The sequence below is a fragment of the Lygodium microphyllum genome, chromosome 7 (genome assembly GCF_053477565.2).
Source record: "Lygodium microphyllum isolate KBCC chromosome 7, Lygodium_microphyllum_v1.1.10, whole genome shotgun sequence".
Taxonomy (NCBI): Eukaryota; Viridiplantae; Streptophyta; class Polypodiopsida; order Schizaeales; family Lygodiaceae; genus Lygodium; species Lygodium microphyllum.
In genome coordinates, this window is record NC_141141.1 from 58,531,242 (window position 1) to 58,555,727 (window position 24,486).

General features: G+C 46.0%; 1 protein-coding gene across 1 annotated transcript in view; it reads left to right on the forward strand.

The window, feature by feature from the left end:
• Positions 1–5,074: 5,074 nt before the first annotated feature.
• The window catches only part of LOC148033490 (uncharacterized), a 32,504-nt gene continuing 13,092 nt past the window's right edge, over positions 5,075–24,486 (forward strand). Inside the window, exons 1-5 of the mRNA XM_087682317.1 lie at positions 5,075–5,343; positions 5,418–5,454; positions 5,629–5,770; positions 5,870–6,052; positions 6,167–6,268. Coding sequence (XP_087538443.1) covers positions 5,151–5,343; positions 5,418–5,454; positions 5,629–5,770; positions 5,870–6,052; positions 6,167–6,268 — 657 coding nt within the window. The 5' untranslated portion in view covers positions 5,075–5,150. The remainder of the gene's footprint in view (positions 5,344–5,417; positions 5,455–5,628; positions 5,771–5,869; positions 6,053–6,166; positions 6,269–24,486) is intronic.

Here is a 24,486-nt window from a genome sequence, read left to right on the forward strand (position 1 = left end):
ACAAAAAACAATGTAAAAAGCATGAACGACAAGAGCAAGAGACCAATTGGGTTCAATCTCCCCCCATGCCTTGTGTGAGCGCTTCACAAAGCATGTATTTTATGTATATTTCCATCTTCATGCTCAATAATAGCCCAATTTACAAAAATATGACAAGCTTTTAGCTTTTGAGTTTGCTTTTACAAAAATAGGAAATAAAGCTAATGGACGGTGCCCATAGAGTCTGGCAAGCCCAACATAATGTCCCAAATAGAAATAACATATCCGTGCGCATAGGCGCATACAAAATAATAATAAATAATCGATGCCTCAATAGACATAACAAAATATAGGCGTGGCGCCTATCAAAATATAATCCATAGGTCGAATACTCGCTAGACTCCAATGCTTTCCTCCGCCACTGCTGCTATCTCTACACATCAACTGAAGCATTCACAATCGTTAGTAAAATAATACAATTAAACCGACAAAAGTGAATACCTAGCAGTCTTCAGCTACATAAATAAATCAACTGGTTAGAAATAAATCCTAACCTTAATTTATTACGAGTGCGCACTCTAAACTCATAAACGTTTATTAATTTAATATGCATTTTGCGGAATCACCCGCTATGGAATCACCCATGTACACACTAAATTAATGAAACGCCCGAAAAGGACATGCGTCCCCATCAACTTCTCGCACAAAGAATCCACTTTGTGTATGAGCCCCGGTCATCTAAGTTTACGGAATCCACCGTAAAACCTCACGGAATCCACCGTGGCACGGAGTCCACCGTGGAATATGCCTCCTGGCATCAGAAATATACACCCTCCTCAAAGTCCCCATCCCCATCCCCATCTAGTACTGCGTAAACATTTCAATCCACGAGTGGGAGCTTGGCCATCTGTTTGAGTGATAGCTTCTTCTCATCCTTTAGCCCTCCATGCCTACTCCTAATACTAGGCATCATATTCTCCTTACCTTTGCCTCCATGATAAGTAGTCCTATTCTGAATTTTGGTTTTGATCCTTGCCAACACTATTGCTTTTGTGTTGCAAGTTTTTCAATCTTTGTTTGGCTTTGGGGGAAAGGGGGGGGGGGGGGGTGCCTTCTTCCTATCGAGTTCTTGTTTTTGCAAAGCCATCTCAAAAGGCTTCTCAACCTCTCCTTGAGTTGGTGTGACATCCATCTTCTCCACCTTTGTAACTTTCTAAGGGTAGTCCTTAGTGAAATGCCTTGTCTCATGGTAGTAGCGAGGTGAGATCAAGGAAGCAAGCAAGCTTAACATCAATGGTATCGTCAAGCCCATGTGGACCATAAACTTCCACATACTCAAGAGTGCTCAAACGATGATCCCAAAGAATGTATGCATATTTCTTAGCCCGCAAGATACCACAAGGAGGAGAAGGAATATGCAAGACTTGCCCAAGCGATTCAATTAGTGTTGAGTCTCACTGTCCATCTATTTTAGGAGTTTGGGGAAGGAGATCTAGATAGAACACTTGTATGCCAGGGTGTTGAATGGAGAAAAGCAAGGAGACCAATGTAAGACTATGCGGTGCCCGGCCCATCGGCTATCCATGCATGCTTTTAGCGGTCTATCAAGAAACGAATATAAGCATTGCTACCTGGCACTCCCAGAGAATGTTCCAAGTTTTGTCGCCCAGGGTTTCTTGAATCCGCCTCACAACGGAACGTTCACGGCCAAACCCACTAGGATCGACCTGAAATTTGGGCTCCTAGTGGCCAAGGTCTCTTAACAGCATTCTAACGTCGGATCTTGGACATCCTACTTTACGCAGAGATACCCAAGCCGAAGCAGACCCATGCCGCACTTGGTTCAAAGAGAATGGGAAACGAGAGGGATGCACTTCTCAACCTCTCTGCTTGTAGGGCATAGTTCCATTCCGATCCACTAAAACGACATGAATCAGGGTTCTAATCTAACAATTCCTAAGGGTTGTTGGATATCCGTAAAACCTTGTGAGAAGCCTCCTAGTTCTCTGGGACCACCCTGCCGTAGGACGGACCTGTCGGGGGTTTCGCCCACCCACTTCACTTAATAGCTTTAGTTTTCCAATTAGGTCCTACCACATTTATGTGTGACATTTAAAGTCAGCTTCATTAATTAAGCCTTTTAGGGAATAGGGTTCGTTCCATGACTTATAGCACATACATGAAAACATAGCAAGTAATGTATTGACAAACAAGTTCAAAAAAGTTCCTTAACTTATCTTCAAGTTAATCTTTGTCTCCCGCCTATACAAGAGAAATTATGTATTGCTTCTGTCCAACAAAAGTATCCCTTCTGCCCTGCAGAAGTAACTGGTCTAAATTTCATGGCACCATAAATTCAATCCTTTATCTAGAATAGGATCTCCCAACATGCCCAAATGTTGGGGGCCACGGAGGTCTTCAACTCCATTCTAGACCTCACAAGGGGTGTCCAGAGCTCCAACTGGCCCACAAGCTGTCTACGAGCGAAACATCATTCTTGTGGTTGGCCTTTTCACCACTCGACCTTCAGCCCATGAATCGAGCAGTGCCCTCTCGGGATAATTCCGCGGTGCAATCATGGAGGTGATCCACCCATGCAATATATCATTTCTTAATTAAATCCTTTAAAAATCCAGCACAACAAGGCATTCAGCCCTAATATCATTTTCTAAGAAAGCATTCCTTTATACCCATGGCAACTTGTCATCACAAATCCTAGCCATGCATTTAGCATAAATTACAAGCACTTGGAACAATCATCCAAAAGCATTTAGGACGTTGTTAGATCAACCAACAAAAACCAATTGTATTCTTGCCAAACAATGCAAGAATAGTCGTGATAACATTTCCATCGCATATTTGCTCTTCCCCTTGGGATCAAAGAGCGATTCTATGTAAAATTTACTTAACTCTTGTATACACAAATTTTAATGTCATGATTATGCCATTCATAACCCTTGACCAAATCCTCCTTGTAATTGCTCTATCAACGAATAAGCCATATGCAACTAGGTGCAATTAACTTTCCTTAGTACATACACTTTGCAAGCTCGATCTTTTGAATATGTGAGATAAAATTTATCCCTTTCGATGACCTATACTCGTGCATCATAGTATGGGGACTAACGTATCTCATACGAGAATCAAAACAAGCATCTATCAAATTGGAAATACATTACGTACGATCGGTACCGCAATTGGATTGGTGGTGATGCCTTCATCTGAAGCTTTGTTGTTGGTTATGGGATTGCCATCCGCACGTAACATTCTTCACTTGGGAGCCATCGTCCGCAAGTAGACTCAAGAGATTAAGAAGGCGAAATAGATTTGAGATGGGAGCATGTAAGAGAAGATGGGTAAGTCGAGGATCGAGATAGAGGGAATTGTGCAGACTTTCGAGGTAACTACTCTCTCTCTCTCTCTCTCTCTCTTTCAAGCTCTCTCTCACAATCTCTTGGAGGGGTATCCTTCTCTCTACCTCTCTCTCGTAACCTCTCGGGGTCTCCTTATGTACTCTGTCTCTCTGTCTCTCTCTGTCTCTCTCTGTCTCTCTCTCTCAAGCTCTCTCTCACAATCTCTTGGAGGGCTATCCTTTTCTCTACCTCTCTTTCACAGTCTCTCGGGGTCTCCTTATGTCCTCTTGTGCTTCCCCATGCCTCATATTTATAGTAAATTAGAGGAGAAGGCTTGTGGCTGAGAAGTGGAGTTGTTTGTGGAGGGGGATCTTGGAAAGATCAATGATCTGATGCTTAGATCATAAATTTGATGGTTCCATTGGCTCCTAAAGGGGGGTAAAACTTCAAGACACTTGATTAGAAAGCTCTCAGTTCACTCCTTTTTCTTTTCTCTGTTCAAAGTGCTGTCTACTGCGACTAGATTGCGATCGCGGTGCGTGCAATTTTACCAATCACTTTTCTTTATTTTTCTTTTTATAAAATCTCCAAAACTAACTAAAACATCACTTGTTTTTTCTTTTAAATGACATCCAGTTTTAGAAATCTCTATATCTTTTTTTAAAATAATATCTAAAATATATTATTTTTGTTCAAAATCTAATATTTTTGGACCATCCAAACTATACACATTAATACTAGTGATTAATATAGCTCATAAGTCTAGTTCACGTTGTAACTTCTGTGAAGGGTGGCTATGGTCCTTATCAATCCGAGAAAAATATCGGATTTACGACTCTCGATTTTTTAAATAAAATATTTTTCATTAAATAAAAATTATTAGTTATTAATGTTAGTTAGTTTTTACCTTAGTTAGTCTTTAGTTAGTAATCTTACTAACTTATTATTTGACTAAATAACTTTCAAACTAACCAACAAACTTTTATTGCGTGGAAATATTATAAAGACATAGACAAAATTACCTTTGTAGTCGATCACTAAGCCCGTGATCCAATTATATAAAATTAACTTTGTAGTTGACCATTGACCCCATGGTCCAATATTGTTCTTTCTTCGAGGCCACCGATGCAAAGAAAAAGCCTTTTCCAACGAATTGGCATTGTTGTAGTGATGCCCTTGTCGAATATGTCAAAAGAAACTAGCAACCGAACTCATCCTCTAATGAGGTACGTCCCATGAAGAAGAAGAAGAAGAAGCTAGATGTGTTGAAGCCTACATAGTGTTGCTTGAGTCTTTTGCAGGGAGAAGGCAACAAAGGCACGTAAAAATTTATTTGGGCCTTGAATCAAACTCTTCCTCCTCTCTCGAAAGGCCTTGAGCTTGCCACACTTCCTTCTTGGTGTCTTCCATGTTGACACCGTCATTCTTGGCAACAATGAGATAGTCCAACTCCATGGACTCACCATTTCACCAAACCTTTGCCATGTTTGCGAGTGCTTCACCATCTTAGATTGAACGTTTGGAGTCGGAGCCTTGAATGGGCAGAGGCTAGCGACTTGGCTACTCCTCTTAGGTTGTGGCAATAAATGACCTGATAGCAATAAAGGACCTTAACATCCTATCGTATCAAGTGCCCTAGCTAAGTGCGGCCCATGATCGTGTACTATTGTTGTTGTTTTGCTCTTATGTGAAGTTTCTTCTATCAACCTCCAACAATAACCATAGAGATAGAAGTCGATAGGCCTATAGATTAGACGTTTTGCATTTAGCAAAAGACTTTACCCAAGTGAAGGCCAATGGTCAGAGAGAGAGTGCGCCATGGACGCTGCATGGGCTCGGTCGTTCGCATGCCATCGAGCTTCTACCAGCGCCCCCCTCTCACCCTCCCCCGGCTCATCCCGTGCTACTAATTCGTCTCCTCTAGCAGGTTCCTCTGCCACCCCTGCTACAGCTGCTGTGAATCGATTCGCCGGTGGCAGGCCGCAAAACCAGCTTGTACTGATGCGGCATGGCAAGTCACTTTTTATTTTAAATTTTGCGATCTGTGAAGGCTTCTCGATCTGAGCATTTGGTGTTTTTCCGCAGGAGAGAGCATGTGGAACGACCTCAAATTATTCACAGGGTATGCAATGTTCTATCTTTGTTCTTCTAGATAGGCCGTTCTTCTAAACATGCCTGCCATCGAAAGAAATTAATGTTTACACTCATGATTTGCACGTTCCTTCTCCATGATTTGATCATAAATTTTTGAAGTTGCATGCTCTTGTGTAGCCTGATAATAAGGTGCCTGCATCAGGGATGTGGACATACCGCTCACAGAAAAGGGAATTTCAGAGGCCCTGGCCGCAGGGAGAGCTGTGAGCGATATCGATTTTGATATTATATTCACTAGTAGATTAGTCAGAGCCAAGCAAACGGCTCTCATAGCCATGACTCAGGTTTGAACCTGAAGGCTTTACAAACTGGAGTGTCCATTGCCATTGTTATAGTTTGGCAAGTCTTCTGTGGCTTTTGTTCTGATTTTTCTCTGGAAACAGAACAGGTATAAGCGGGTTCCTGTTTTGGTAAGGGGAGGGTTCCACGGTACAGGCAAGACTGGAGATGCAAATCGGTTGAGACTGAGAGATGCTGCAGCTAAGGCTCTAGAGCATGCTTCATGCCTGATGGTTCCGGTTTATGCTGACCCAGCTCTGAATGAAAGATGTTATGGGGATCTCCAGGTGCTTCATGTCATATTGCCTTCCTAGACTAAACACAAGCTTGTATGAACCCGAAAGTCAATTATTGCAAAATGATTTTATCTTTGCTAATTGTTTGAATTGTAGGATGTGTAGGGTTTAAGCAAAGAGGCAGCCATAAAGGAATTTGGAGAGGATGTTGTCAAGCTATGGCGAAGAAGTTACAATACCCGACCGCCATTAGGAGAGAGCTTGCAGGTAGATCTCATAGCTTTATGTTGATTGATTGATTGATTGAGAGAGAGAGAGAGAGAGAGAGAGAGAGAGAAGAGTGCAAGCCCAGTGGGGCAGAGAGAGAGAGAGAGAGAGAGAGAGAGAGAGAGAGAGAGAGAGAGAGAGAGAGAGAGAGAGAGAAAGAGAAGAGTGCAAGCCCAGTGGGGCACAGAGAGAGAGAGAGAGAGAGAGAGAGAAGAGTGCAAGCCCAGTGGGGCACAGAGAGAGAGAGAGAGAGAGAGAGAGAGAGAGAAGAGTGCAAGCCCAGTGGGGCACAGAGAGAGAGAGAGAGAGAGAGAGAGAGAGAGAGGAGTGCAAGCCCAGTGGGGCAGAGAGAGAGAGAGAGAGAGAGAGAGAGAGAGAGAGGAGATGTCGAGAGCGAGCAGCGTGACCGTGACGATGGCAACCCTGCATGCCCCTCCCTGTGTGGCGACTTGATCCCAGCCTCGCGCCCCTGCCTTCGTGTGCAGCATCACGTCTGTGCAGCTCTGCGCGGCCCCTGTGCGCAGGCCTCAGGCGGAACAAGTGACAGAGGCAGAGCGAGAGAGAGACAGGGATTCGAGCTCCTCGCGGTCCTGTTTGCCATCGCCATCGCCATCGCCAGCCTGACGCCTGACGCCCGTTCAACGTCTGCCTGCCCCAGCCGCCTGTCAGAGGCCTGTTCTGTCTGCCGCCTGCCTGCCCCTGTCGCGTGTCCTCTCGCCCGCCCCTGACGATTGCCTGCCCTGTCCTGCCCGTCGACAGCCTGCTCTGTCGCCTGTCCTCTCGCCCGCCCCTGACGATTGCTGCCCTGTCGCCTGTCAGACGCCCTAGTCTGACCACCGCCATCGCCTGCCAGATCTGTCCGCCCTTGCCTGTCGGACGCCACCCTCGCCTGTCGGACACTGCCCTCGCCAGTCAGCCGCCGTGGTCGTTGCCCCCGCGAGAGGCCGTATCCCCTGTTTGTGCCGAAGCCTGCGCCTCTGGGCTCTGCGACCTGCACACGGAGGCAGTGCAGCCTTGTCTTTCCACAGACACCGAGAGAGTGCGAGCGCGCGCGAGAGAGAGAGAGAGAGAGAGAGAGAGAGAGAGAGAGAGAGAGAGAGAGAGAGAGAGAGAGAGAGAGAGAGAGAGAGAGAGAGAGAGAGAGAGAGAGAGAGAGAGAGAGAGAGAGAGCAGTATGGCTGGCCTGGATATGGATTTTCTCGACCGGACGGTGGCAGCCCTTGGCCCTGATTCTGATACAGAGGAGCCGGAGGATATGGTGCCTTGCACGGAGGAGATGCCTCCGGGCTCTGAACTGCCGCCTGCGGGCAAACGCTCCAAGCATACTCCTGATGAGCCAATGGGTCCTCAGGAACGTTCCTATGCGCAGGTTGCCTCTGATCCTGTGGATTTGCAGGAGATAGACTGGGAGCATTTGCTGGACTTTGCCAATACTCTGCTTGGCGATTATGTCCAGCACAACAATGAAACTTTTTCTGATGCGGGAACTGATGATGTGCTGGAAGCCACGGTGGACCCGAAATCAGTCTTGCGGTCCTTCTCAGTGTTTTATGACCGTGTAGTCATACTTTTCTTCACTGGCAGAATCCCCGTGCTCTCACATATTCGCCAGTGGATGCATCATTTATTGCAAGGGGAGTGTGTTGAGGAGATCTTCCTTGGACCTCGCGGCTTTTATGAGGTGCTGTTGAAATCAGAAACACATCGTGCTGAGCTCCTGTCCAAGCTGCCATTATTCTTTGATCGCCGCTTGGTCCATGTTGTACCATGGCGCCCGATGGCCGATTTCCAGCGTCTGCTTCAACGAGAATGCCCGGTATGGGTAGAAGTGGAAAATTGTCTGGCAGTTTATTGGCCATTGTTGAAGGATGCGATGGCTGTTGTGGGCACAGTGCTGGTGCCCCCAAGCCTCAGGGCTATGAATCGCAACCGTTTATGCATGTTATGGGACACAGCCAGGAAAAGGCCTGCGTGGCTTCGCCTCAATTGTTCTGGCATGCATCCCTTGCATTTTCGCTTGAAATGGGGCAATTTTGCAGGCCACTGCTTTTCATGTGGTAAATTGGGGCATTTCATGGCTGAATGCCCTGAAAGGCAACCGTCTTCCGAGGATGCGCAGGTTGTGCTGCCTAAGGATGACATGGTGCTTGATGCCCCGACGCAAGAGGCCCTTCAGCTGCCACATGTCGTGGATAAAGGCAAACAACAGGTCCTGGGTTTGGACTCTCGTAGCACTGATTGGATTGAGGCCCGTCCAAAAAAAGGTAAAAAGTTGGATGTAGGCTTGGCGGATCCTGGGCCTACTACTTCACTGGATTCCGTGCGCACGTATATGCGCAGAAAAGAAATGTTCACTTCACAGCCGGCTGCACGTACTATAGCCCCGTCTGCCCCCCATACTCAGTCTACAAGGAGAGCCTATACAGACGGCCCCAAGGGCCCACCTGCTAAGCTGGCGTTTGATACAAAAGGTAATGTGATTACACCCTGGGATCGGCGTTATCCCCGCCCTGCTCCCAAGGCAGTGGATTTTCCTTCTACCTCTAAAGTAGGTCGCCAGAATTCGTATGCAGTATTGGCTGATTTTCTGGATGAGGGTGTCCTAGATGCTCTCGCGGAAAAGGTGAAATCGAGGCAACAACCGCCTCGTTCCTGACTTCCTTTTTTTGAAGATATATGAAGATAGCCACGTGGAATGTGCGAGGCATTTGCTCTTGCCATAAGCAACATGCCATGTGGACTGTCTTGCATGAGAACCAGTGGGATGTCTTGTGTGCAGTTGAGCACAAAAGTCACGCTGAAGCAGGCAAAATTGTGGATTGTCATGGATTCCGTCTGTTTTATGGAGGGACACAAGCTACGCACTATTCGGGCGTGCTGATGATTGTCCATGAAAAATACCAGCCTGTTCTTATCAAAAATGATGTACAGGGCCGCTTTCTGGTAATCGAAGTCTTATTTGAAGGAGAAATTTTATGGTTGCTGGGCCTCTATGCTCCAAACGATCCTGCGGGTGTGGAATTCCTTTGCTTTGCGCGTGCTTAAGCAAGATCTTTGGTCGTGGCTTCACCCTTCTTTTTCAGGCTTTACTTTTCATTCCGCACAATATGTCACTACTTGGTCGCGCTTGGACCGAATGTATATCATGCAAGGGGATGATTTTCTTCCCGAAATGCTGGAAATGAAGGTCTTGCAGCAATATGCGTTGTTGGACCATTTCCCCCTCCAGTTTGAGATGCGGGCACACTCTATTGCACCTTTTACGCAGTTGCTGGATAGGCTCCCTTTACGTTTCAACTCCTCTTATTTGACGCATCCAATTTTTCAGGGCTATATGCAGCAATTGATTGAGAGATTCTTATTGGACTTCGCCTCTGACGGCCTGGCAGCATTTGCGCGGCTGCTTTCTAATGTGCAGCGGGTTGCTCGGCAGTATGGGATTCATCATGCCTCTCTTTGTCGGCGACGTCGACATGCAGCAGAGGACTTACTGGCTTTGGTCCGTTCCTTGCTCGTGGCTTCCCCAGATGATGATTTTCTGCTGTCACTGGAAAGGCGTTTGGCCCATCTTATTCAAGTATTTCAGTTGAAATCTTATCAGCAGGCCAAGCTGCATAACTTGACTGACACATTGCACGATAGTGCTTGCCAGTCTCATAAGTTCTTTCGCGCCTTGCATGCTTCTCCGGCTCGCGAAAATATGACTAGGCTCCAGGATTTGGAAGGTCGCATGGTCACTGATCCGCAGACCATTGTCACCATGTGCAGAAATTATTTTATGGAACTTCTTGGTTCTTCTCCCTCGCCTTCTAGCCAGGTTACGCATGCCCGCTCGGCCTTCTATCATCTGGTCCGTCAGCAGGTTCCACTTGATATGCAAGCCACCTTGGAGGCGGATATTTGTGAGGAGGAGGTTATGGATGTTTTGTTGCACCTGCCTAAGGATAAAAGTCCTGGTTGGGATGGTCTCACTAATGAATTCTTTGAGCACTCGGCCACGCAGTTGGTGAAGCCATTGGCGGTCATGTGTCAGCAGGTTTGGGAAACAGGGGTCATGCCTTCCTCATGGAAAGAAGGCCTTATCAAATTGATTCCCAAGGTCCCTTCGCCGTCAAAGCTGCAACATTGGAGACCAATTTCTTTGATGGGCTCGATGTATAAAATCTTCTCCAAGGTGCTGGCGAATCGGTTTCACAAGCACCTTCCAGCTATTGTGCATCCTCTCCAATATGGTTTCATCAAGGGCCGCAACATTCTCCATAATATCTTGAATGTGCAAATGGCTATTGACTATGCGCGGCATTCCAGTCAGGAAGTGGTCTTGATTCAACTGGACTTGGAAAAGGCCTTTGACTATGTGGACTGGTCTTTCATTGCAGATCTCATGTTTGCTATGGGCTTTGGCACCCGGATGTCCCGATTGATCTACACCATTAGTGCTGCGGCTTCTTCAAGAGTTATGCTCAATGGTGGGGTTACAGAGCCATTTGTCCTTGCGCGCTCGGTCAGACAGGGTTGCCCTTTGATTCCTCTCTTCTTTGCCCTGGCGACTCACCCGGTCCTTTCAATGTTATCCTCAATGGCGGCTTCGGCTCAGCTGGCTGGATTGTCTCTTTCTTTGGGGCAGCACTTCATTAGCCAATCTTTGGCTGATGACACCTTTATGATTTTGCGGGCAGACATGGACAACATTCGAAAGGCATTAGATGTTTGGACGCTCTTTGGTCAGGCCTCTGGTCTTCGCATCAATGCCTTTAAGTCGCCCATTCTCAGTTGCACGGAGCCTGATTTACAGTCATTAGGCTGGCAGGGTCAGGTGGTTTTCCGTGGATCCATTGTCAGGCATCTTGGATACCCGTTGGGTGTGGATGTACGGCCAAAGGACCTACTGGAGTGGATTTCACAAAAACTGGCGACGAAGTTTATGTATTGGAAGTCGCAAGCGTGGCCATTCCATGTGCGCCTCAAAGTGGCTCAGACCATTATGCTACCAATGCTAACGTATTTCCTGCCATTGCTGCCATGGATGCCTACTACTTTGAAGGCTCTTACTCATCCCATTCGTTTCATGCTATGGAAGAAGGACTCCCTGCAGGCAGGCATTTCATGGATTTCATGGTCGCATACATGTACCCCTAAACGCATGGGTGGTGCCGCTATTTTGGATGCAGAAACTCATATGGTGGCTCTTCGTTGGTCTCTTTTTCGTGCCATGTGTGTGGATCATCACCTGTGGACCATCATAGCCCGTTATTTTCTTGAGGACCGCGGGCTACGCCATGGTAACACACTGCTTCGGGCCTCCTGGTGGCATGTCCTTAATTCTGACTCTCGATTTTCCAGTCCCTCTTCCTTTTTGTTACTGCACTTGGTCGGCTCTTGGAAAGTGGTGCTCCAAAAGGCCCGTTGGCATCCAGTAGGGGACTGCGTGCAGTCTAACTCCTTTCAGCTGGAATTGTTGGCAGTATCCAGATTACTTTCATGGGAAGACAAACATCAGCTCAGACCGAGATTTAACCGCATGGCCCGTTTAGGTCTGACTTCGATTGCGGATGCTACCCTTGCCACTCGCAATGTCCTCGCATCGTTTCGGACTGCTAGGAGACTTTTTAGGATCCCGTGCGGATACCGTGGTTTATGGGAAAAGCTTGTATTGGAGCTTCAGGGTCGGCAACCCTTTCCTGCCCTGGCTGTGGATCGTCCTTGGCAGGACTGGGACCTTGCAGGCAAGTTGAGTCTGGAAAAGGCCTCTACCAATCAGGTGCATCATCTTCTCATTCGAGATCACCACTGGCTGGGTGTGAAAGCTAATACTGTTTGGGGACTGCGGAAATCGCGGACATGGTGGCAGGCAACGCTAATGGAGGGCTGGCGGAATAAGGCACCTTTCAAATGCAAGGTCTTCCTTTGGCGGGTAATGTTTGGTGGTCTTCCTCTTGCCTTGGCCCTTTCCAAGCGTCGAATCTCGAATGGCAATTGTTTCTTCTGTACCACTACCGTGGAATCGGCCCGACATCGTTTTCTTTCTTGCCCGCTCACCAAGAATATCTGGTTACTCTTGTCGCAAATCTGGCAAGCGGTGGTGGGGTCCTCACTAACTCCTTTCGATTGGGTTTTTGTGTGCCCAAAGTACCCCACACCGCCACAGTTACATATGAAGATCTTATTTCACTTTTTCCGATACTGGGGATGCTGGCACATTTGGACCACGCGCAATGCTTTTCTTTTTGATTCGGCCTCTAATGTACCGAGACATATTGCCAGGCTTAAAGGGCTCTTGCATTGGCAGCTAGATCTCATTCGACACTCTGACTTGCTCCCTCGGGAGGATTTGGATCCATGGCATATGGCAATTGCCTCTGGGTCGTTGCCATGATTGGTGTAACCTTTGTAGTGCATTAGTACGGGGATTTCCCACACGTTGGGCTAGGGCCCTCGTGTCTCTTGTAATCATGTCGTCATGTAATCTTGTACCTTTTTCGTAATTAATACAATTACCTTTTACGAAAAGAGAGAGAGAGAGAGAGAGAGAGAGAGAGAGAGAGAGAGAGAGAGAGAAGGGTGCCAAGTTAGAGCAATGGCTAATAACATTGATTATAAGTTAAGCTGCAATCCTTGTTTTCTCTAAAGCTGTATCATACCCTAGAGAAGTAGCATCCGGGTGATATTAGTGAATAACTCAACATTTCGAATAGTTCTTATAAATATAGGCACACAATATTCAAGAGTAAGACACAGCTATACAAAATTTTTGTACAACTAGTTGATTAAACTCGGTTAAAAACCTTGGAGTTTTGAAGGTTTTGTAGGCATGTCATCAATATTGGGATATGTATGGTACAACGATGATTGGCCATAAGTGGGTTGGATTGTTGCACTTTGCAATAGGAAACTAGGAAGGAAGGATCCTAGGGTCCCTCCTTGTTTTCATAGCTAGCTTTTCAACTCTTGGGTAATGCTCACAAAAAGAATTTTGACAACTAATACAAAAACCTTGAATCTGCAAATATTCAGGTTCTAAGGCTTTGAATGGCATTTCACAAACATATAACTAAAGTGGACTTGTCTTTGTCAATTTTAAAACCTCTCTCCAAATCTAAAGGGTTTTTTTTTTTGGGGTAATTTTTGTAATTGCTTAATGGTAAACCTTGGTTTGTTGGGAACATTGGGTGGCATATGGTATTTGTCCATGCTGATCCAATCGAGAGAATTGCCACTATATGAGATGAGTACGTATGTGAGTGGTCCATTCATTGCCATACCATAGAATGACTTGTAATGCCACTAAAATCGTGGTATGCACTAATGAAAAATTGTTGTGCATTAATACCTCTTTTACTCTCCTTAAAGTAGCTCCAAAAAGCAATTAAAAGATGATTATAGAAAATTGAAGGCTTTATCTATGGAAAAATGCTCAAAAATCCTCTATAAATAGAGCAAATTGTGGGCATCTTGTATATCCTTGATCATTCTCTCCCAACTTAGCCCACTCCATGTGCTGGCCACACCTTTTGGAGGTCAATGCCAGTTGGTTTGGAGGCTTGCCCAGCCGGCTATAACCTTCGCACAGCCTTTGCTTGTTGTTTTCATCCATTTTTGAGGTTGTACTTGTTATGGGAGCACTAGAGTGTGCTCGAAAGACTAGACTAGATACAAGATTTGTTACAAGAATTTTGATTGCAAGATAATCCCACGTAGGGGCACAAGATACAATGATAACTTAACAAGATATGGAAAATCCGACAACCCGGGATTGTAGGTGTAGACAACAAGACTTGATAGGATATGAAGGATCCCAAGGCCTATGACCGTAGGTATGGATACAAGATATTAGAATTACAAGATCTCGTACTATGAGATTACAAGGTGACAAGACAACAGGAGTCTAATGGAAGATAAGACAAGACTAGATACCGTGACTGGACAAGAACTAGAACTGGAACTCGAAGTTACATACTTGGAGGTCTTGACTCCTTGAGCTCCCAAGATTGGCATTGGTAAGATTGAGGAGCTCTATTGCGAGTCCCTTCTTTTATAGGTATTGGAGGGCAGCTAAAGATCTTTTAGAATGTTCCATGATGACATCATCAATGATGCAGACGATGACATGGCATATCTTTTAGAAGGTTCTATGATGACATGGCAAGGGCGGGTTCGCATGGTTGGCTCGAGGATGTCCCGTTCAAGGTGCGTTCCATGGGGTGTGGATTCGTATGGCATGAGCAGGAATTAATGTGTACACTTGATCATGGCATGTCCGTGACATCACTTCCTTTAGTGACAAGTTTCATGAGGAGGAGCGACTTGGTGGTTTGGTCCAACTTTTGTTAAATTTCTCTTGTGAAATTCTTTAACTTTGAGAGGTGCTCTTTGGAGATATTTTGTAGGTTTCTAAGTGTGATCATTGATGCCATATTCTTTCCAGTAAACAAGATATTCCAATCGACCTTGGGAGATTCTCAAGTCTAAGATATGCTCGATCTCAAATTTTTCACGATCTTCAATCCGGACAGTTGGTGAGGGATTAGATCTCTCTCCCCTTAGTGGTGAGCTATGGTATGGCTTGAGCAAGGAAACATGGAAGACTGGGTGGATCTTCATGGTGTTGGGGAGTTGGAGTTGATAAGCAACTGGGTTGATCTGGGCTATGATAGTGATGGGCCCAAATCTCTGGTGGTCTAGCTTGGTGGAGAGCCTTGTTGTCTGGAGGTTATGCCTGAATAACCATACTTTATCATCCACTTTGTATGTTGGATGTTGGAGATGATGCTGGTACGCATAGTGCTTGTATTGATTTTGAGCCTTTCGGATTTGTTGCTTGAGTTCTTGGTGTATATCTGCTAGGTGTTTATCTTGGGCGGCAGGATTCTTCACTTGATTGGAGAAATGTACATTCATCCTTGGATGTTGGCCTTAGTTTGCAAAGAAAGGAGTTAGCCTGGTAGATGCATAGATACTATTATTATAAGCAAACTCTACAAAGGGCAAGAGCTCAGACCAATCATTTTGATGGTAGTTGATCGTGCAATGGAGATATTGTTCCAAGACTTGATTTACCCGTTTTGTTTGACCATCAATTTGTGGATGATTGGTTGCGGATAACTTAACTTGGACTTCAAGGAGGTTGTAAAGGCTCTTCCAAAAAGTAGATATGAATTGGGACCCCGATCGCTGATGATGTCGTTTGGGAGTCTACGTAATTTGAAAATGTATTTTAGGAAGAGTCTAGCAACAATTGCACTTGTGATGGTAGGGATAAAATATGCCATTTTTGTGAACCTATCTATCACAACAAAAATAGAGTCATATTTGTTTGATTTGGAAAGATCTGTTATGAAATCCATGGACAGAGAAGATCAAGGTTGCGTTGGAATGGGCAAGGGTTGCAGGAGGCCATGTGGTTTGTGACGAGGTACCTTGGCCTTGTTGCAGGTATCACGTGATTTTACATATTCCTTAACTTCTTTCCATATTTGGGGCCACAAAAAATCTCTTGAAATAAGCTCTAAGGTCTGATCAACTCCAAAGTGTCTTGATGCTGTGGGTGTCATGGCGTTGTTGAGTACCTGGAGTCTCGGTTTCCTGGAGGGATGTAAAGTAGATCCTTATAATATAACAATCCATTAACTCATAAACTTCATTTTCTTTTCCTAGTTGATTTTTTTCTCTTAACATTGTTGGCCAAATCATCATGCAGCAGGGCTTCATGGATTAATTGGATGAAGGTAGAGGCGTCTTGGTGACAAGTGGAGATGATTGCTAGCTGGAGGTGCTCTGGCTTGAGTAGTATTGCTTGTTGTTGATCAAAAGCTTCTTCTCCCTTTTTAGATGCCAAGTAGGATCTTATTGATAAAGCATTTGATTGACATTGTTGGCATCCTAGGCGATAGGTGATGACAAAGTCAAACCTAGATAAGAAGTTACTCCAACGGGATTGTCTTCGATTGAGGATGTGGGTTGTCATAAAGTATTCTAGATTTTTGTGATCTGTATAGACAATAACTTTATGGGGTGCACCCTCTAGATGATGATACTTGAGTTGATATATGATATATCATGTAGATCGGTTTCTGCTGTGTGCATAAAGGCTTTGGCTCCTAGATATACCGACTTTCCTTGATTTTCATAATGTGTGATCTTTTGCTTAATGCAATCAATATCTGGGTTGTGTTTCTTTAGCCAAGGCATCCCAAGGATGATTGGATTTGTGGGACTGGATATGACATTAAAGCATACGAGATTTGTGATCGCCAAGAGTCACCATGAGTGTTCCGGTTTCCTTGGTAATATCTCCAGATGCTAGAGGTCTTCCATCCACAACTTCAGTTGTTACAAGATTGGTTTTTTGGAGTACTGGAATTTGGTATCTATTCACAAAGCCATCGTCAATGAAACATGTGAAGGCCTTGGAGTCGACCACGGCTTTGAGGGAAAGGATCTCTCTCGGCAAGATTATTTGGACTGTGACAAGGAAAGTTTCCATGCGTGTGGCTGGAATCAAGAGGTTCTTTCTTATATCAAGGTCCAGTTGTACGGTCTCATTTACAACCGGACATCCTCGTTTTCTTACTCGAGGATGGTTGCAGCAACACTTGGGGTTCTTGCCCTCTTATTTGGGTAATTTAGGGTGATGTGTCCAGGGTTCCCACAATGTAGGCATAGATGATTCTCTCTTCATCTTTGCTTTTCTTGGGGGCTCAAGGGTTGGAATTTGGTGTTATCTATTTGCATCGATTCAAACTTGGTTTCTTCTCTGGTTGGGTCTCTGATTGGGGCTAGGTTCCATTGGCGAGTCCTTAATTCTTCTCGCTTTTCTTGCTTCCTCTCGAACAATCTATTATCACACTAGATGGCTTGCATGATATAATCGTTGGGTGTTTTTGCCTCAGGCATAGTGAGCATGAGGTCCTTGATGTCATCTCGAAGACCCCATTTGAATTGGCTAATAAAATACTCCTTGTGCCAAGTGAGGTCATAGATTAATTGCCTAAATTCAGATGCATAAGTAGAGGCAGGGCTGTTACCTTATTGTAGCTTCTGAAGTTTTGTTTTTGCTACTCGACCAGTGTTTGCATCTCCAAATATGAAAGTGAGCTTGCAAAGAAATGCCTCATAGTTATGAAGTACTGGCATATTCTTTTTTAAGATTGGAGCGAACCATGATAAAGCTTGACTAAAAAGCAAAGTCCCGATGAATCACACCTTGAAAGTAACATTTCGATACCTATTCGGTTGCATGTGGATATAGAGCTTTACTTGTTGCGAGAATCCCCTAAACTTCGAACGGTCACCATTAAACTTCTTTGGCATGCTGATCTTGGATTCTCTTGTTGGGGGTTGATAAACACATGGAATTGTTTGATCACTTTCTTTGTTGTTGTGGAAGTCTTGGATTTGGTCTTGCATCTCCTGAGTGTAGGTCCTAGATACATAGGGTGTTCTATTTAAAGTTACGCTTGTCGCTTATTCAAGTCTTGAATTTGTTGTTGGAGGTTTTGAAGGGAGGCTGCAATTCTTTCAAGGGTCGCCTCCATGATGCTTAGTAGGACTAGAAAGTAGTCTTGCCAATCTATTCTGGGAGCACTAGACTATACTCAAGAGACTAGACTAGATGCAAGATTTATAACAAGAATTCTAATTACAAGATAATCCCACGTAGGGGCACAAGGTACAATGATAACTTAACAAGATACTGAAAATCCCACAACCGGGGACTGTAGGTATATGATCCCACGATCTGGGACCATAGGTATGGATACAAGCTATTAGAATTACATGATCTCCCTCGATGGGATGAAGAAGATACAAGACAGTACTAGACAAGATCTTGTACTATGAGATTACAGGGTGACAAGACAACAGGAGTCTAATGGAAGACAAGACAAGACTAGATACCATGACTAGACAAGAGCTAGAATTGGAACTCGAAGTTACTTGGAGGTCTTGACTCCTTGAGCTCCCAAGACTTGCATTGGCAAAATTGAGGAGCTCTATAGCGAGCCCCTCATTTTATAGATGTTGGAGAGCAGCTAAAGATCTTCTAGAAGGTTCCATGATGACATCATGGATGATGCAGGTGATGACATGGCATATCTTCTAGAAGGCTCTATGATGACATGGCAACGACGGGTTTGCATGGTTGGCTCGAAGGATGTCCTTTTAAGGATGCGTTCTCATGGGGTATCGATTCATATGGCATGAGCAGGAATTAATCCATACACTTGATCATGGCATGTCCGTGACAGTACTTGCTGTTTCCGTCACCAGCCAGCCTTTATCTTGCTGTTTTCTGCAGTTGCTAGCCCTGTCGTACTTGTGTTTTCATCATCTTGAGGTTGTACAGCTGCTATCCACACCAAATGGCCTGCTGCTCCTTCATTTCTTCATTAACATACTTGGATTTTGAGCTGTTGTTCATAGGCAGCCTGCTGTCATCACCATCTTCTTGGACCTTGCGGTTTGGGAGCTGCCTGCACAGCTAGGATACTTGTGTTTTGCTGCCCGGAGTCATCAAAGACATCTTGCTGCTTAGAGGGCTGTGTTGTGCTCCCTCCATTGCTGCTACGACATCATCTACACTTGGTGGACTACTAATGCTGCATTTCGACATCAATCTCAAGTACGACATACACTTGGAGACGTTCTCAGCATCTTCGACACCACTCTTAGCTCACCTCATCCCTGGTCCTCAAGACATGGGGGTTCAGGGCACTAATTGTATCGTATTCATTCATTCTCATCTAAGCATTCTAGAGACTTTGTTCTAATGTTCTCAATATGTTTTTTTCCCTAGCATCTCTTTACATGGTATTAGAGCTAGGTGCTTATTATTGATATGTGAGCCTTGATAAGAAAGCTTGGCATTCAAGAGCACATGAGAACGCAAGAAGAGATGTTGCTACTAAGCTGCGAAAGTTAAATCAACTTTAATCCCCTTTTTCAGCTCACTAAAATATTCCCAAAACTCAAATATTCAAAGTCCCAAAAGTGTTTGGGTGCCCCCATTCAGTGTATCCAAAGTGTCCAAGTGCCACCCTAGGTGGTTGGCTCATGTGTCTATAAATAGGGATGTGTCTAGCCACTTTGCATGTATCACAACCATCATTCTATAGAAGTTGCAACCTCACCCTTGCTGTCCAGCTACTTCCGGCTGCTCCACCTGTTGCCAAGCCAGGTGTTATCATCTAGACAATTGTGTTCTATTGTCTACCAGCTTTCCTTACTGTCGCCCAATTGCCACCATATCACCCAGATACTGCTCTGCTACCACAACTTGTTTCGGAAATTGACAATTTGTTTCCACGTGATTTTGTGGCTTTTCCAGCATCAGAACAATTGCTTTTGTTTTTGTAGTGATCACCCTAGCTGATGTCATCTTTTGGGAAGTTGATTGCCTGTGTTTTCACCTGTTTGTGTTGCTACTTGCCTCCTAGATCACTTGGACAGCCACATTTTCTCCTCTAGAGGTTGCATTTGTTGCTGCTCAGTTCTTTGGGACCCTTGCAACTCCATTTTCTCTTTTTGTGGCTATAGTAACATCCTTTGATGTATGAGCTTTGGTGGTGTGCTGCTTTTGAATCATCTAGCATTGGAGCTTGAGATGAAGGGTTACACAAGTGAACCTCACTATCTTTTGATATCACTATTTGATACTCCTAAACATTCCTCAAAGCTCCCTCTTCTAATTCTATCAGTTCAGGCTCTTAACGAATTTTTAATCCATCTTAAGCAATGAGCCCGTGGTCTTTGAGTTTTGAATTTAATAGTCTAGTCCAATCAAGTTTGCATGTTTCTTTCACAAATTCCCTCTTTCATCAGTTGATGTGCAGACTAACATAAGTTACTACAAAAATTTTGAGGCACAAAACAATGTGAACAACAATAGGGAAGGTTGTTAGAGATCATAGCCTGATTAGGGGATCAGAGGCAGCAGGGCAGGTGGCAGTCTGCACAGTCGGACTGTGCAGTCGGACTGCCACGTGGCAGTCCGACTGCCTGCAGCCCAGTCGGCTGCATTTAATGCAGCCGACCTGTCCTGGTTGCGCCCTATTTCTGGCGCCCTCTTTTTGCCCCGGTTGTCGGCTATTTATACCCGACGTTCCCAGCAGTCTACACACACTTCTCTGACGCAGATTACAGACCGGTGACGCGCAGATTCTGTCTCTGTTCACAGATTTCAGACAGCAGACAGTGCAGACTGCAGCAGACTTCGAGGTGGACAGCAGGTTGCATCTTCGAGGTGGAGACACACAGTCCAGCGCACTGCGCCCATGTATATCTTTGTATTCAGCATTCTTTATACAGCAGATCTTCATCGTCCACTGTCTCTTTCTCTCCCTTCTCTCTCTCTCAGTCCTACGCTTCCGCACCGCTGCACTCTGACATGGTATCAGAGCAGTGTTTGAGGGTTGATTGAGCGCAGAATCAACTTGAAGAGGAGTTTCCATTGCGACACAAATTTGCGTTTTTTGGGTTTAAGGGCAGACAGGAGGGCTGCACCTTGGAACAAGGCTGAAACGAGTGTGGGCGCACAGGAAAGGAGTACAGGTGGTGGATTTGCTGCTGTTTGACGCGGAGGAAGTTTGAGTTTTCAGCCTACAAGTGCAGGTTTTACTTTTTTATCGCCTCCTGCGGGTGAAGAAGCTTCAGGACGCGGAAGAGCCTTAGCAGGCTGAGTTTTCCCAGTCAGAGGGGGCTGCTTTTGCGTTTGTGAAGGCATTGCAGGTGAAGATGTCTACAGAGATGGACTTGGAGTTCCAGGCGATTATGGACCGGGAGGTGCCTGTCTTACCGGCTCTTCCTATAGATCAGAAGCTCGACGGCGACAACTACCGCATTTGGCGCGTCATGATGTTGGCCATCCTTGAGTCCTATGATTTGGCGGAGTTGGTACAGGAGGAGTTTGACCGGCCCTCGGTAAGAGATGAGTCCAAACTCTCTTCCGATGCTCGTGCGGAGTTGGCCAAGGCCCAGTCTCATCGGAACAAACTGAATGCCAGGATTCGATCCTTTCTCTTTCTATCATGCACTACAGCCGTGATCGCTCACATCGAGCACTTGACGGTGGCTCGGGAGATATGGCTGGAGCTTGATCAAATGTACAATCAGATGACCCTGATGAAGAGGGTTTCTTTGGAGGTACAGATGCGGACCTTGTCCGTAAATAAGTCTTCTTCGCTACGGGAACACATTAACAAGCTAAGGCAGCTATAGATGCAGGTTCAGAATGCGGGGAAGCCGATTTCCTCCAAAGACATGGCGATCACACTATTGTCCCAGTTACCGCCACGATTCGGTACATTTTACTCTGCCCTTATTGCTTCGGGGCGAGAGTCTACTCTTCGGTGGGAAGAGTTGGTTCCTATGGTCTTGGACCAAGAGGAACAGTTAAAGGGACAGAATGCTTCCAAGTCGGAGGTGCCGACAGGTCAAGCCTCTCAGAAGAAGGGGAAGGACCAAAAGAAGAAGAAGGGGGATAACAAGTCCAAGAAGGACAAGGAGAAGGACAAGGACAAGTCTCCACATGTCATATTTGTGGAAAGACTGGCCATTGGAAGAAGGATTGCCTTGACAAAGACACGAAGGACACCAAGAAGAAGGACACCAAGGATTCTGGAGCGGTGGCTGCACCCTCATCAGCTGCATTTCTTCATCTAGCTGTCATTGAGGACGCTTCGCCGAATGCTTCTGATGCTGCGATGATGGCTCCCCAAGCTCGAGAGTGGATTGTTGATAGTGGTGCCTCACGGCACATGACTCCTTCATCAGATGGTGTTGCCCTGCTGCGACCCTCGCGTGGGTAGATTCTCATTGGAGACAGCTCTTCAGTTTCTGTTGCAGGTCGGGGTAAGATGCAGCTTATTCCGGATGGACGAGGTGGTACCCATACCTCAGAGGTTTTGCATGTACCAGGGTTAGGATACCATCTCCTTTCAGTTCATAAGATTTGCTCCCTTGGTCTTTTGGTGGAGTTTGACAGTTCTACGGTGCGAGTCCTTGATCGTGGATCGAGGAAGGTTCTCTCATCTGGATATAAGGAGAACGGCATTTACAAACTGAAGTCTTCCACTGCCCTCTCTACTCTTCTTCTTACCTCACAGTCACAGTTTGAATTATGGCATGCTCGGTTTGGTCACCTGAACTATGACTATCTTCGGAGGGCGTCACGTGGACAGCTTGTTCGAGGGTTGCTGGATATAGTGGTGAGCCAGCAGCCATGTGTCTCCTGCATACGGGGGAAGCAGCATCGGGATGCCATTCCCCACACAGCTTCGCGGCGGTCTACTTCACCGATGGAGCTAGTATCTACGGATCTATGTGGCCCTATGAGAACTGAAGTCTTCCACTGCCCTCTCTACTCTTCTTCTTACCTCACAGTCACAGTTTGAATTATGGCATGCTCGGTTTGGTCACCTGAACTATGACTATCTTCGGAGGGCGTCACGTGGACAGCTTGTTCGAGGGTTGCTGGATATAGTGGTGAGCCAGCAGCCATGTGTCTCCTGCATACGGGGGAAGCAGCATCGGGATGCCATTCCCCACACAGCTTCGCGGCGGTCTACTTCACCGATGGAGCTAGTATCTACGGATCTATGTGGCCCTATGAGGAATGAGTCCCTGCGTGGGAGCTCGTACTTCATGCTGATCGTGGATGACTATAGCAGGATGACATGGGTCTACTTTTTGGCACTAAAGTCAGAAGCTTTCTCGCACTTCAAGGATTGGCTTCTCTTTGAGGAGAACCGATTAGGCCGGAAGTTGAAGACCTTGCGATCCGACAAGGGAGGTGAATTTGTTTCTAATGAGTTTACTCGGTTTTGTGCAGATAGAGGAATTTCCTAGGAGTTTGCCAATACCAATACTCCTCAAGAAAATGGTATTCTAGAACGGAAGAACCGCAGTGTGATCGAGATGGCGCGCACCATGATGGAGCACCGACAGACCCCTCAGGTTCTGTGGGCCGAGGCTGTGGCTACTGCAGTCCATATCCTTAATCGATCCCCTACTTCGGCCGTGGAAGGGATGACTCCATTTGAGGCTTATTTTGGGACGAAGCCAGATGTTTCTTACTTTCGGGTCTTTGGCTGTGATGCCTATGTTCACATTCCCAAGGCTCACTGTGATAAATTTGAAGTGGCTTCCCGAAAACAGGTATTTGTTGGCTACAGCTCCCAGTCCCAAGGTTACCGACTGTATGATCCCGTCAAGCGGGATGTATATACTAGCCGTGATGTGCGGTTTGTGGAGGTTCCGGCTACTTCAACGGGTGAGGAGCATCCCGTTCTTGGAGATCCAGGGGAGAGTTGGGCTCCTTCTACAGTTCCACTGGAGCCCGTGCCTTTTGATTATGATTCTGTTTCTGACACAGAGTCTACAGTTCCATCGGACCCCTCTGAGGAGTTACCACCGGTGGATATTCCAGAGTCTTCTGCTGATGGAGAACGACGAGGGGAGGTTCGGCCTCCTCCTCGTTGGGCCCGTGACACACTCCGTGATTCAGGGATCGAGGGGGTTCCTGAGGAGTGGGGACCGCAGGATGGTCGGCGGCGGTCACGGAGGCACCAGGCACATTCTATGGAGCTTGTTTGCTCCAACTATTGTTTGATGACTCGTGTTATGCAGGATCGAGAGCCCACCTCCGTGAAGGAGGCTTTATAGTCCGCCCCATGGAAGAAAGCTATGGAGGCTGAGTTGGAGGCTTTTGAGCGGAATGGCACTTGGTCACTCGTGCCCCGCCCCCCGAAGAAGAAGGTGATTGGAGTCAAGTGGGCCTTCAAGACCAAATATCTCAGTGATGGTACTTTGGATAAGCACAAGGCTCGCCTTGTTGCTAAAGGTTTTGCACAGCGCCCAGGGATTGACTGTCATGACACTTTTGCCCCCACAGCTCGTATGGCGACCATTAGAGTTGTTCTTGCTTTGGCTGGCCATAGGAGATGGCCTGTTTATCAGTTGGATGTGAAGTCGGCCTTCCTGAATGGTGATTTGAAGGAGGAGATCTATGTTGAGCAGCCTCCTGGCTTTGGTTCTTCAGATGGGAAAGTCTACAGGTTGAAAAAGGCCTTGTATGGCCTCAAGTAGGCTCCGCGTGCATGGAACGAGAAGATTGATTCGTTCCTCCAGTCTCAGTTGGGATATCGGCGGTCCAAGGCCGATCCGCAGCTGTATGTTGACACTTCCGAGGATGGTTGTGTGCTGTTTGTATTATATGTTGATGA